Source organism: Physeter macrocephalus, chromosome 18, assembly GCF_002837175.3.
Source record: "Physeter macrocephalus isolate SW-GA chromosome 18, ASM283717v5, whole genome shotgun sequence".
NCBI lineage: Eukaryota > Metazoa > Chordata > Mammalia > Artiodactyla > Physeteridae > Physeter > Physeter macrocephalus.
Window position 1 is genome coordinate 42086525 of NC_041231.1, and position 11783 is coordinate 42098307.

The 11783-nt window shown below is 42.5% G+C and overlaps 1 protein-coding gene across 1 annotated transcript; it reads left to right on the forward strand.

The window, feature by feature from the left end:
- Positions 1 to 5538: 5538 nt before the first annotated feature.
- LOC114484281 (IQ domain-containing protein F5-like) lies at positions 5539 to 10842 on the forward strand. The gene is made up of 3 exons (XM_028479490.2): positions 5539 to 5589; positions 7715 to 7840; positions 9234 to 10842. The coding sequence occupies exons 1-3, from the start codon at positions 5539 to 5541 to the stop codon at positions 9681 to 9683; spliced, it is 627 nt and encodes a 208-aa protein (XP_028335291.1). The 3' UTR covers positions 9684 to 10842.
- Positions 10843 to 11783: the final 941 nt, after the last annotated feature.

Below are 11783 nucleotides of genomic sequence, written 5' to 3' on the forward strand. Positions count from 1 at the left end.
CCAAAGGTAGGCCAATAGAAAGCCTCAAAGTTGAGGGGCACCCCAACCTGCAACATGTCTAAACAAAGTCAGCCAGGAGTCATGGTTGTCTTCTCTATGGTCCATAGCGTGGGATGATCAGGCAATTTGTCATCAAAAGCAGGATACATTTGTGAGTGAAAGATAGTGCTATGAATTATTGCTCAGGAGCGACAGTCAGGAACTGAGAGTGACCCAGGCCAACCAGGGTGAGTGGTTGTCCTATCCAGAACTGGAATGAATAGGAATTGACTCATCCTTGTTGTCCTTTTGTCCTAGTTCCTTCTCGGCCTGAGAAAGGTGGCTGTGACTGAGATATGGAGATTTGGTTGTAGGGAGAAGAAACCCTGACACTTGGGAACCAGACTATGCCAAGTTGGGGAGCAGGGTGGGAGGGCTGTGTTTGGGGGATGCAGAGTCAACTACAGGGAAACCCAAATCTAGAACTGTGTGGGAGTGTGTGTGTGTTTACATGAGTACATGTATGTGTGTTAACTGAAGTTCAAGATGTGAGAACCAAAAGAAGTGAAAGTGAGGAATCCATATCCCCTGCATCGGCAGGCGGACTCTCAACCACTGCACCACCAGGGAAGCCCTTTGTGTCTGTTTTTGTGCCAGTACTATGCTGTTTTGATTACTGTAGCTTTGTAGTATTGTCTGAAGTCTGGGAGAGTTATGCCTCCAGCTTTGCTCTTTTCCCTCAGGATTGCTTTGGCAATTCTAGGTCTTTTGTGGCTCCATATAAATTTTAGTATTACTTGTTCCAGTTCTGTGAAAAATGTCATGGGTATTTTGATAGGGATTGCATTAAATCTGTAGATTGCTTGGAGTAGTATGGCCATTTTAACAATATAAATTCTTCTAATCCAAGAGGATGAGATATCTTTCCATTTCTTTGAATCATCTTCAATTTACTTACTTTATCAATGTTTTATAGTTTTTAGTGTGTAGGTCTTTCACCTCCTTGGTTAAATTTATTCCTAGTTTTTTTTTGTTTTTTAATTGGATGTGATTTTAAACAGAATTTTTTAACTTTCTCTTTCTGGTATTTCCTTGTTAGTGTAAATAAATGCAACAGATTTCTGTATATTAGTCTTGTATCCTGCTACCTTGCTGATTTCTTTTATTCTGATAGTTTTTGTGTGGAGTCATTAGGGTTCTCTATATAGAGAACCATGTCATTTGCAAATAGTGACAGTTTACCTCTTTACTTCCAATTTGAGTACCTTTTCTTTTTCTTATCTGATTGCTGTGGCTCGGACTTCCAATACAACTGTTTATAGTATTGTCTTATGATTTTTTTTTGTTTGTTTGTATTTCTGCAGTATTGGTTGTTATTTCTCCTCTTTCACTTCTTGTATATTTGGGTCCTCTCTCTTTTCTTCTTGGTGAGCCTGGCTAGAAGTTTGTCTGTTTTGTCTTTTCAAAAAACCAGCTCTTGGTTTTATTGATCTTTTCTATTTTTAAAAAATCTCTATTTTATTTATTTCCTCCCTGATCTTTATTATTTCCTTCCTTCTGCTGACTTTATTTTTTTTTGTTTGTTTGTTTGTTTTTGTGGTACGCGGGCCTCTCACTGTTGTGGCCTCTCCCATTGTGGAGCACAGGCTCCGGACACACAGGCTCAGCCGCCATGGCTCACGGGCCCAGCCGCTCCGCGGCATGTGGGATCTTCCCGGACCGGGGCACAAACCCGTGTCCCCTGTATCGGCAGGCGGATTATCAACCACTGCGCCACCAGGGAAGCCCCCTTCTGCTGACTTTAGGTTTTCTTTGTTCTTCTTTTACTAACTCTTTTAGATGGTCGGTTAGGTTGTTGACTTGAGATTTTTCTTGTTTTTTTGATGAAGGCCTGTATCTTTATGAACTTCCCTCTAAGAACTGCTTTTGCTGCATCCCATAGATTTTGTATGGTTATGTTTTCATTGTTGTTTGTCTCAAGGTATTTTTAAATTATTTTTTTATTTCCTCATTGACCCATTGGTTTTTTAGTAGCGTGTCTGTTCTCCATGGAGTCCTTTTTTAGTCTTGTCTCCATGTAGTCATTTTTTTCTCATTTCTTTTCCTGTGGTGAATTTCTGGTTTCATGCCATTGTGATCAGAGAAGATGCTTGAAATAACTTCAGTACTCTTAAATTTGTTGAGGTTAGTTTTGTGCCCAAGTATGTGGTCAATCCTAGAGAATGTTCCATGTGCGCTTGAAAAACCGTATATCCTTTTTTTTTTCTTGGATGTAATGTCCTGAAAATATAAATTAAATCTAACTGTTCTGTTGTATCATTTAGGATCTCTTTTGCCTTATTGATTCTCTGTCTGGAAGATCTATCCATTGATGTGAGTGGGGTGTTAAAGTCTCCTACTATTATTGTATTCCCATCAATTTCTCCCTTTATGTCTGTTAGTATTTGTTTTATGTATTTGGGTCCTCCTATTTTAGGTGCATATAAGTTGATGAGTGTAATATCCTTTTCTTGTATTGATCCTTTTATCATTATACAGTGTCCTCTTTATCTTTCTTTATAGTCTTTACCTTAAAGTCTCTTTTGTCTAATATGAGTATTGCAACTCCCACTTTCTTGTCATTTCCGTTTGCCTGAAATATCTTTTTCCATCCCCTCACTTTCAGTCTGTGAGTGTCCTTTGCCCTAAGGTGGTCTATTGTAGGCAGCGTACTGTAGGCTCGTGCTTTTTTATCCAGTCTGCCATGCTGTGTCTTATTTATTTATTTATTTATTTATTTATTTGGCTGCGTTGGGTCTTTGTTGCTGTGCATGGGCTTTCTCTAGTTACGGGAAGCGGGGGCAACGTCTCATTGCGGTGGCTTCTCTTGTCGTGGAGCATAGGCCCTAGGCACGCGGGCTTCAGTAGGTGCAGCACGCAGGCTCAGTAGTTGCGGCATGTGGACCCTAGAGCACACAGACTTCAGTAGTTGTGGCACATGGGCTCAGTAGTTGTGGTCCGCGGGCTCTAGAGCACAGGCTCAGTAGTTGTGGCACACAGGCTTAGTTGCTCCGTGGCATGTGGGATCTTCCCAGACCAGTGATCAAACTGGTCCCCTGCATTGGCAGGTGGATTCTTAACCACTGCACCACCAGAGAAGTCCCACGCTATGTCTTTTGATTGGAGCATTCAGTCCATTGACATTTAAGGTAATTATGAAGCATATATATTTATTGCTATTTCAATCCTTATTTTCCAGCTGGTTCTTTGTTTCTCGGTTGTTCCTTTCTTTTTCTTTTTGTGATTTGATGATTTCCTTTTTTATGCTTGTGTTCTCTTCTTTTTAGTTTTTGTGAATCTGTTGTATGTTTTTGATTTGTGGTTGCCCTGGTTTCCCAAGTATGTTAACCCCTTCCTATATCTGCTTGCTTTAGACTGATAGTCTTATAGGCTCACATTGTAGAAAAAAAAAAAAGAAAAAAAATCTGCATTTTCTTACTCTCCTTCCCCACATTTTATGATTTTGATGTCCCTTTTTATATCTTCTTGTTTATCCTTTTGCTGTTCCTTGTGTTTATCATTGCTTTCACAAGTAGGTTTTTTTTTTTTCTTTCTGATCTGTATACTGGCTAATTTAAGTGATTTACTTTTCAATTTTTATTTCCTTCTTCCTATATCTTCTTGCTGGAGTATACCTGTCAATATTTCTTTTGGGGTAGGTTTAGTATTGCTGTATTCTTTTGGTTTTGACTTGTCTGAGAAATTCTTTATTTCTCCTCTTATTCTAAATGACAATCTTGCCTGGTAGAGTATTCTAGGTTGCAGATTTTTCTCTTTCAAGACTTTGAATATATTTTGCCAGTCCATTCTGTCCTGCAGTGTTTCTGTAGAGAAATCAGCTGATAGCCTTATGGGGGTTTCCTTGTAATTAACTTTTTGTTTTTCTCTTGTGGTCTTTAGAATCCATTCTTTAACTTTTGCCATTTTTATTATAATGTGTTTTGGTGTAGGTCTGTTTGGGTTCATCATGTTTGGGACCCTCTGTGCCTCCTGTATCTGGATATCTGTTTCCTTCTTTAGATTTGGGGAAGTTTTCAGCCGTAATTTCTTCAAATACATTTTCAATCCCCTTTTCTCTTTCTTCTCCTTCTGGAATCCCTATTATGCATAGATTGGCCCACTTTACATTATCCCATATGTCTCTTATATTGCTTTCATTTTTTTTCATTTGGCTTGCTGTCTGCTCTTTTTTTTAATTAATTAATTTTTTAAGGTTTTTTTTTTTTTAATGTGGACCATTTTTAAAGTCTTTATTGAATTTGTTACAGTATTGCTTCTGTTTTATGTTTTTTGGGCCACAAGGCATTTGGGATCTTAGCTCCCTGACCAGGGATTGAATACGCACCCCCTGCATTGGAAGGGCGAAGTCTTAACCACTGGACCACCAGAGTAGTCCCCTGTCTGCTCTTTTGGTTGGGTAATTTCCATTCTAGTTTCCAGTTCACTTCTTCTTTCTTCTGCATTATGCATTCTGCTGTTCTTTGCTTTGAGCTCAGCTTTCATCTCAACAAATGAATTTTCTGATTTTTCCTGGCTCCTCCTTATAGTTTCTAGTTCCTTTTTACAGTAATCTGCATTTCTGTTGATAGCTTTTCTTAATCCCTTCAGTATTTTCATTACCTCCTTTTTTTAAAAATTATTTATTTATTTATTATTTAAAATTATTTTTATTTATTTATTTATCGGCTGTGCCAGTCTTAGTTGCGGCACACAGGATCTTTGTTGCCACTTTTGGGATCTTTAGTTGTGGCCTGTGGGATCTTTGCTGAGGCATGTGGGATCTTTCGTTGCCGTGCGCAGGCTCTTGGTTGTGTTGCACAGGCTTCTCTAGTTGCAGCACGCGGGCTTCTTTCTAGTTGTGATGTGTGAGCTCCAGAGCGTGCAGGCTCAGTAGTTGTGGTGCGCAGGCTCCAGAGCATGCCGGGTCAGTAGTTGTGGCATGTGGGCTCTCTAGTTGTGGAGCATGGGCTCAGTAGTTGTGGTGTGTGGGCTTAGTTGCCCCTCAGCATTTGGAATCTTAGCTCCCCGACCAGGGATCGAACCCATGTCCCCTGCATTGAAAGGCTGATTCTTAACCACTGGACCACCAGGGAAGTCCCTCATTACCTTCTTTTTGAACTTGGTGTCTATTAGACTGAAGAGGTATGTTTCATTGTTTGTTCCTTCCAGGGAATTCTCTTGGTCTTTTAACTCAGAGTGGTTCCTCTGCTTCTTCATTTTGCTTATATTTCTCTTACTCTGTAAGTTTAGGAGAAACAAATACCTACTGTCATCTTGTAGGGTTATTTATATGCTTCTAGGAAGTCAGGGGCAGTGGTTGGCTCCTGGTCACAGGTCCCCTGTCGGAGGGAGCTGACTGCATATACGCCGGGGGAGGCAGGGGCAGTGGTTGGCGCCTGTTTGTGGGACCCTTGGCACTGGCGGGCTGTGCACACTCCTGGGAAGTTGGGGACAGTGACCTACATCCACTCACAGAACCCTCAGCAGGGTAATGGTCAGCGCCTGACTCTGGAGTCCAAGATGGCAGTGGCGGCTTGCACCGTGCCCCTCCCCCCCACCCCTGTAGCTTGTGTAGGTGGTGTCCTGCCCCTTGAGAGTGTGCGAGACAGAAGCTCCTATGGTGTGCCCACCCCTCTCCTCATTTGCCCCTCAGCAATGGTGCCTTGCCTCTCTGGTGGTACCAGGCTTCTTCCTGGACGCCTTCCGTTGTGGCACACCATACCCTCAGGATGCCTTCAAGCAGCCAACCCCAGTCCTCTCCCCAGGGTCTGACCTCTGAAGCCCGAGCCTCAGCACCCAGCCCCCACCAGCCCCAATGGCCAAGCGTCTCAGGCTGGGGAGTGCCGGTCAGCACCGAATGTCTGTGCAGGTCTTTCTCTACTTTGCCCTCTGCAGACCTGTTGCCATGCTCTCCTGCTCTCCTCTGAGGTTCTGAAGCTCCCCCTCTGTCCTGTCTGATCTCCCCTCCAGTGAGAGGACTTCCCCATATGTGGACACCTTTCCTCTTTAACAGCTCCCTCCCAGGGGTGCAGGTCCCATCCCAATTCCTTTCTATCTTTTTTTTTCTTTTTTCTTTTGTCCTACCCAGTTGGGTGGAGATTGTCTTGCCCTTTTGGAGGTCTGAGGTCTTTTGCCAGTGTTCAGTAGATGTTCTATGAGAGTCGTTCCACATGTAGATGTATTTTTGATGCATCTGTGGGGAAAAGGTGAGCTCCACGTCCTACTCCTCTGCCATTTTGATCCTTCCCCTTGAAGCGCTTCTTAATAGATCATTTTGGTGAGTTTTCACAATTCTATATTCCCCAGTAAGCACCACCCAAAACAAGATACAGCACATTTCTCTTTGTTTCTGTGTTGTTTGCAAGCAGTACATCTTATACCTCTACTCTAGGTGTAATCTCTATTCTGAATCATTTCACCTATATTTTAATTTTGCTTGTTTTAAAATTTTGTATAAATGGATCATCCTGTAAATACTCTTTTATGTCTGGCTTCTTTCGTTTAGCATAATGTCTTTGAGATTCACCTGTGTTATTGTGTGTTTCAGTAGTTTGTTCATTTTTATTACTGTATATTATTTCATTATATAAACAGAGTACAGTTGCTTTCTCTAGTCACCTTTGGTGAACATTTCAGTTGTTTCCAGTTTTGACCTATCTGAATAAATTTGCTATGAACATTTTTGCACAAATCTTTTGTAGACACGTGTTTTCATTTTTCTTGTGTAAATACCTAGGAGTAGAATTTCTGAGTTATAGGGTGGAGGTATCCTTAACTTTATTAGAAACTGCCCAACCATTTTCTGGAGTATTTCTTCTGTTTTATATGTTACCACCAGCAGCGTATAAGAGATTCAGCTGTTGTACATCCTTGTCAATATTTAATGTTGTCAGTATTTTTTATTTTAGCCATTCTCTAGGGGGTCTAGAAAATATGTCATTGTGGTTCTAATTTTATTTCCATCATGAATAATGATGTTGGGCATCATTTCATGTGCTTCTTAGCCATCATAAATCTTTTGTAAAGAACCTGTTTAAGATTTTGCTCCAAACTCATTCTTTCTGTATATTACTTGGTTCCATTGTTTGATTGAACTAAGGTCGATGAAATTGAATTCCCTATTGACGACTATTTAAATCATCTCAAATTTATGTTTTTATCAACCAGCCTGATATGACCAACTTCATACAATTCTGTGCCAATGGGCCAGTATTTTCAGTGTCCTGCCATTTTAGCCAAATTTTGGTCATTTATGGCGGGAAGAAGGGATAGGATTTCCAAATTTTCATAAAAAGGGCTCAATGGTGGGGAACCATTCTGATGCCTGAGTCATAGGTGCCCTTATGACATCATTTCTGTCTTCCCTTCCCTCTTCCTGCCAGAGCTGTGGCTGGAAGAGTACAGACCTGAGAGCAATGGAATCATCTACCTCCTAACTATGGGAAATTTAGGGGATCACAGACCTGAGGGATTTTAACCGTCTATTTCCAAGTCATGGGCATTCAATGTTGTGTAAGAGAGAGCCAGTCTACTCAAAGTTACAACAGGGGAAGGTGGATTTCCACAGTTGTTAAGGATATAAGTCCTATATCTGTGGTCTCTGGGCAAGGCAGGAGGTTGAGCATGTGGTGGACTCGGCACACAGTTTACAGAGAACAACCTACCCATATCTTTCCCCTCTGAACTCTGATTATAGAAAGATGGCCACGTTTGTCAAATCGTGATAGAAGACCTTGATGAAACCACATTAGTAAAAGAGAGAGAGAAGAAAAAGAAGAAAAATGAGCATCCACCTTCACCCCCTCCATCCCCTCCACCAAAGGTAGGCCAATAGAAAGCCTCAAAGTTGAGGGGCACCCCAACCTGCAACATGTCTAAACAAAGTCAGCCAGGAGTCATGGTTGTCTTCTCTATGGTCCATAGCGTGGGATGATCAGGCAATTTGTCATCAAAAGCAGGATACATTTGTGAGTGAAAGATAGTGCTATGAATTATTGCTCAGGAGCGACAGTCAGGAACTGAGAGTGACCCAGGCCAACCAGGGTGAGTGGTTGTCCTATCCAGAACTGGAATGAATAGGAATTGACTCATCCCTGGTTGTCCTTTTGTCCTAGTTCCTTCTCAGTCTGAGAAGGGTGGGTGTGACTGAGATATGGAGATTTGGTTGTAGGGAGAAGAAACCCTGACACTTGGGAACCAGACTATGCCAAGTTGGGGAGCAGGGTGGGAGGGCTGTGTTTGGGGGATGCAGAGTCAACTACAGGGAAACCCAAATCTAGAACTGTGTGGGAGTGTGTGTGTGTTTACATGAGTACATGTATGTGTGTTAACTGAAGTTCAAGATGTGAGAACCAAAAGAAGTGAAAGTGAGGAATAAATGAGAAAGGTTCCAAACGGTGTGAGGCAGACAAACTTCTTTATATATATATATATATATTTATTTATTTATTTATTTTTGGCTGCGTTGGGTCTCTGTTGCTGCACCCTGGCTTTCTCTAGTTGCGGCAACCAGGGGCTACTCTTCATTGTGGTGCGCAGGCTTCTCATTGTGGTGCCTTCTCTCATTGTGGAGCATGGGCTCTAGAGCACAGGCTCAGGAGTTGTAGCACACAGGCTTAGTTGCTCCATGACATGTTGGATCTTCCCGGACCAGGGCTCGAACCAGTGTCCCCTGCATTGGCAGGTGGATTCTTAACCACTGCACCACCAAGGATGTCACAAACTTCTAATCCTGTGAGTTGACAGAGGGAGACAGCATGTTGTGCATGGGAGCTGGAGTCAGGCATGAAAGGAGAGCAAAGGATGCCCTTTCTCCAGCCTGTGGGTGAGGTCTGAAGGGAAGTGATATGCTTCCCAGGTAGGTGGTCAGGCCCAGGCAGAACAGAATAACCCTTTGACCCATAGATCGTGGTGTTCTTGTTCTAGACTGGCCAACCAGGTCCAAGGAACCAGGTGACAGCTAGGGCAGGTGTGTCCCATGTTACAGTTGAGGACCCTGAGACTCAAGAGTTCAATTGTGATGTGTCTGTTAACCAAGAGTGGCAGAGACAGAACACCTATCTGGTCTTTAGGCTCCAGCCAGTGGCCTGCCCAGTGCTCACAAACTTCTGAGGAAGGTGCCATTGTTGATAAAGGACCAGGACCCCTTCCTGGCTCACACCAGGGCTCAGGTGGGTCGGGAATGTTTCCTAAATGTCCCTTCTTTTTCCTTGCAGCCCCAACCCCCAGTGGAAGCGCCCCCCTCTGACAAAGAGTTGCAAGCAATAAAGATCCAGGCCTGGTGGCGGGGCACCCTGGTGCGCCGGACGCTGTTGCGTGCAGCCCTCAGAGCATGTATCATTCAGTACTGGTGGAAACAGAAGCTGGCAGAGCTGCTGGAGAAGAAGAGGCGGCCTGTGCTGGATCATTATGCTCAGCACAAATGGGCAGTGGTCAGGCTACAGTCTTGGGTCCGCATGTGGCGCATCCGCCTTCGTTATTGCCATTTGCTCCATGCTGCCCGCATTATCCAGGTCTATTGGCGCTGGCATAATTGCCATACCCGTGGCTTTTTCAGGGGCAGCTATGAACTCACAGCAAGCCAACTAGGACTTGAGCTTGAGATCTTTCTGGGGTCACAGGTCTGTCGGATTACAGACTCCATCCCCTTCCCAATAAAGAATTGATCGGGTGTGCTCCAACACTGTGTCACAAGATCTCAGACAGTCTTCAGGAGGTCACTGTCTCAGTGAAGAGTCAGGGTAAATGATGGCAGATATTGTGCATCTCACAGGTCAGCTCGGAGGTTGTCTGGGGTCACATATAAAGTAGGATTCTAAGAGCCAGGTGGCGGATGATTGGGGTCTGTGGTTGATTAGTAATGTCTGTCATGGGTAGGAGACATGAAGTTGCAGAGCTGCCAAGTCAGCCAGCTCCAGGGCAACTCCTTCATAGTGTGATGTATGGTTGTGTTTTCATTTTGCTCATGGTTTCCTTTGCTGTGCAAAAGCTTGTAAGTTTGATTAGGTCCCATTTGTTTATTTTTGCTTTTATTTCTGTTGCCTGGGGAGACTGACTTAAGAAAACACTGGTACAGAGAATGTTTCACCTATGTTCCATTCTAGGAGTTTTATGGTGTCGTGTCTTATATTTAAGTCTTTAAGCCATTTGGAGTTCATTTTTGTGTATGGTGTGAAGGGTGTGTTCTAACTTCATTGATTTACGTGGGGCTGCCCAACTTTTCCAGCACCACTTGCTGAAGAGACTGTCTTTTCCTCATTATATATTCTTGCCTTCTTTGTCAAAATTTAGTTGACTGTAGGTGTATAGGTTTCTTTCTGGGCTCTTTAATAAGTTCCTATGATCCATATGTCTGTTTTTGTTCCTATACCATGGGTTTTTTGGGGGGGGTTTTAAGATTTTTTTTTCCATATGTGAATCATTTTTAAAGTTTTTATTGAATTTGTTACAGTATTGCTTCTGTTTTATGTTTTGGTTTATTGGCTGTGAGGCATGTGGAATCTTCGCTCCCTGACCAAGGATCAAACCCACACTCTCTGCATTGGAAGCTAAGTCCTAACCACTGGACTGCCAAGGAAGTCCCCATGTTGTTTTTTGTTTTTTGTTTTTTTAACATCTTTATTGGAGTATAACTGTTTTACAATGGTGTGTTAGTTTCTGCTTTACAACAAAGTGAATCAGTTATACACATACACATGTTCCCATATCTCTTCCCTCTTGCGTCTCCCTCCCTCCCACCCTCCCTATCCGACCATTCTAGATGGTCACAAAGCACCAAGCTGATCTCCCTGTGCTATGCGGCTGCTTCCCACTAGCTATCTATTTTACATTTGGTAGTGTATATATGTCCATGCCACTCTCTCACTTGGGGTCTGTGGTTGATTAGTAATGTCTGTCATGGGTAGGAGACATGAAGTTGCAGAGCTGCCAAGTCAGCCAGCTCCAGGGCAACTCCTTCATAGTGTGATGTATGGTTGTGTTTTCATTTTGCTCATGGTTTCCTTTGCTGTGCAAAAGCTTGTAAGTTTGATTAGGTCCCATTTGTTTATTTTTGCTTTTATTTCTGTTGCCTGGGGAGACTGACTTAAGAAAACACTGGTACAGAGAATGTTTCACCTATGTTCCATTCTAGGAGTTTTATGGTGTCGTGTCTTATATTTAAGTCTTTAAGCCATTTGGAGTTCATTTTTGTGTATGGTGTGAAGGGTGTGTTCTAACTTCATTGATTTACGTGGGGCTGCCCAACTTTTCCAGCACCACTTGCTGAAGAGACTGTCTTTTCCTCATTATATATTCTTGCCTTCTTTGTCAAAATTTAGTTGACTGTAGGTGTATAGGTTTCTTTCTGGGCTCTTTAATAAGTTCCTATGATCCATATGTCTGTTTTTGTTCCTATACCATGGGTTTTTTGGGGGGGGTTTTAAGATTTTTTTTTCCATATGTGAATCATTTTTAAAGTTTTTATTGAATTTGTTACAGTATTGCTTCTGTTTTATGTTTTGGTTTATTGGCTGTGAGGCATGTGGAATCTTCGCTCCCTGACCAAGGATCAAACCCACACTCTCTGCATTGGAAGCTAAGTCCTAACCACTGGACTGCCAAGGAAGTCCCCATGTTGTTTTTTGTTTTTTGTTTTTTTAACATCTTTATTGGAGTATAACTGTTTTACAATGGTGTGTTAGTTTCTGCTTTACAACAAAGTGAATCAGTTATACACATACACATGTTCCCATATCTCTTCCCTCTTGCGTCTCCCTCCCTCCCAC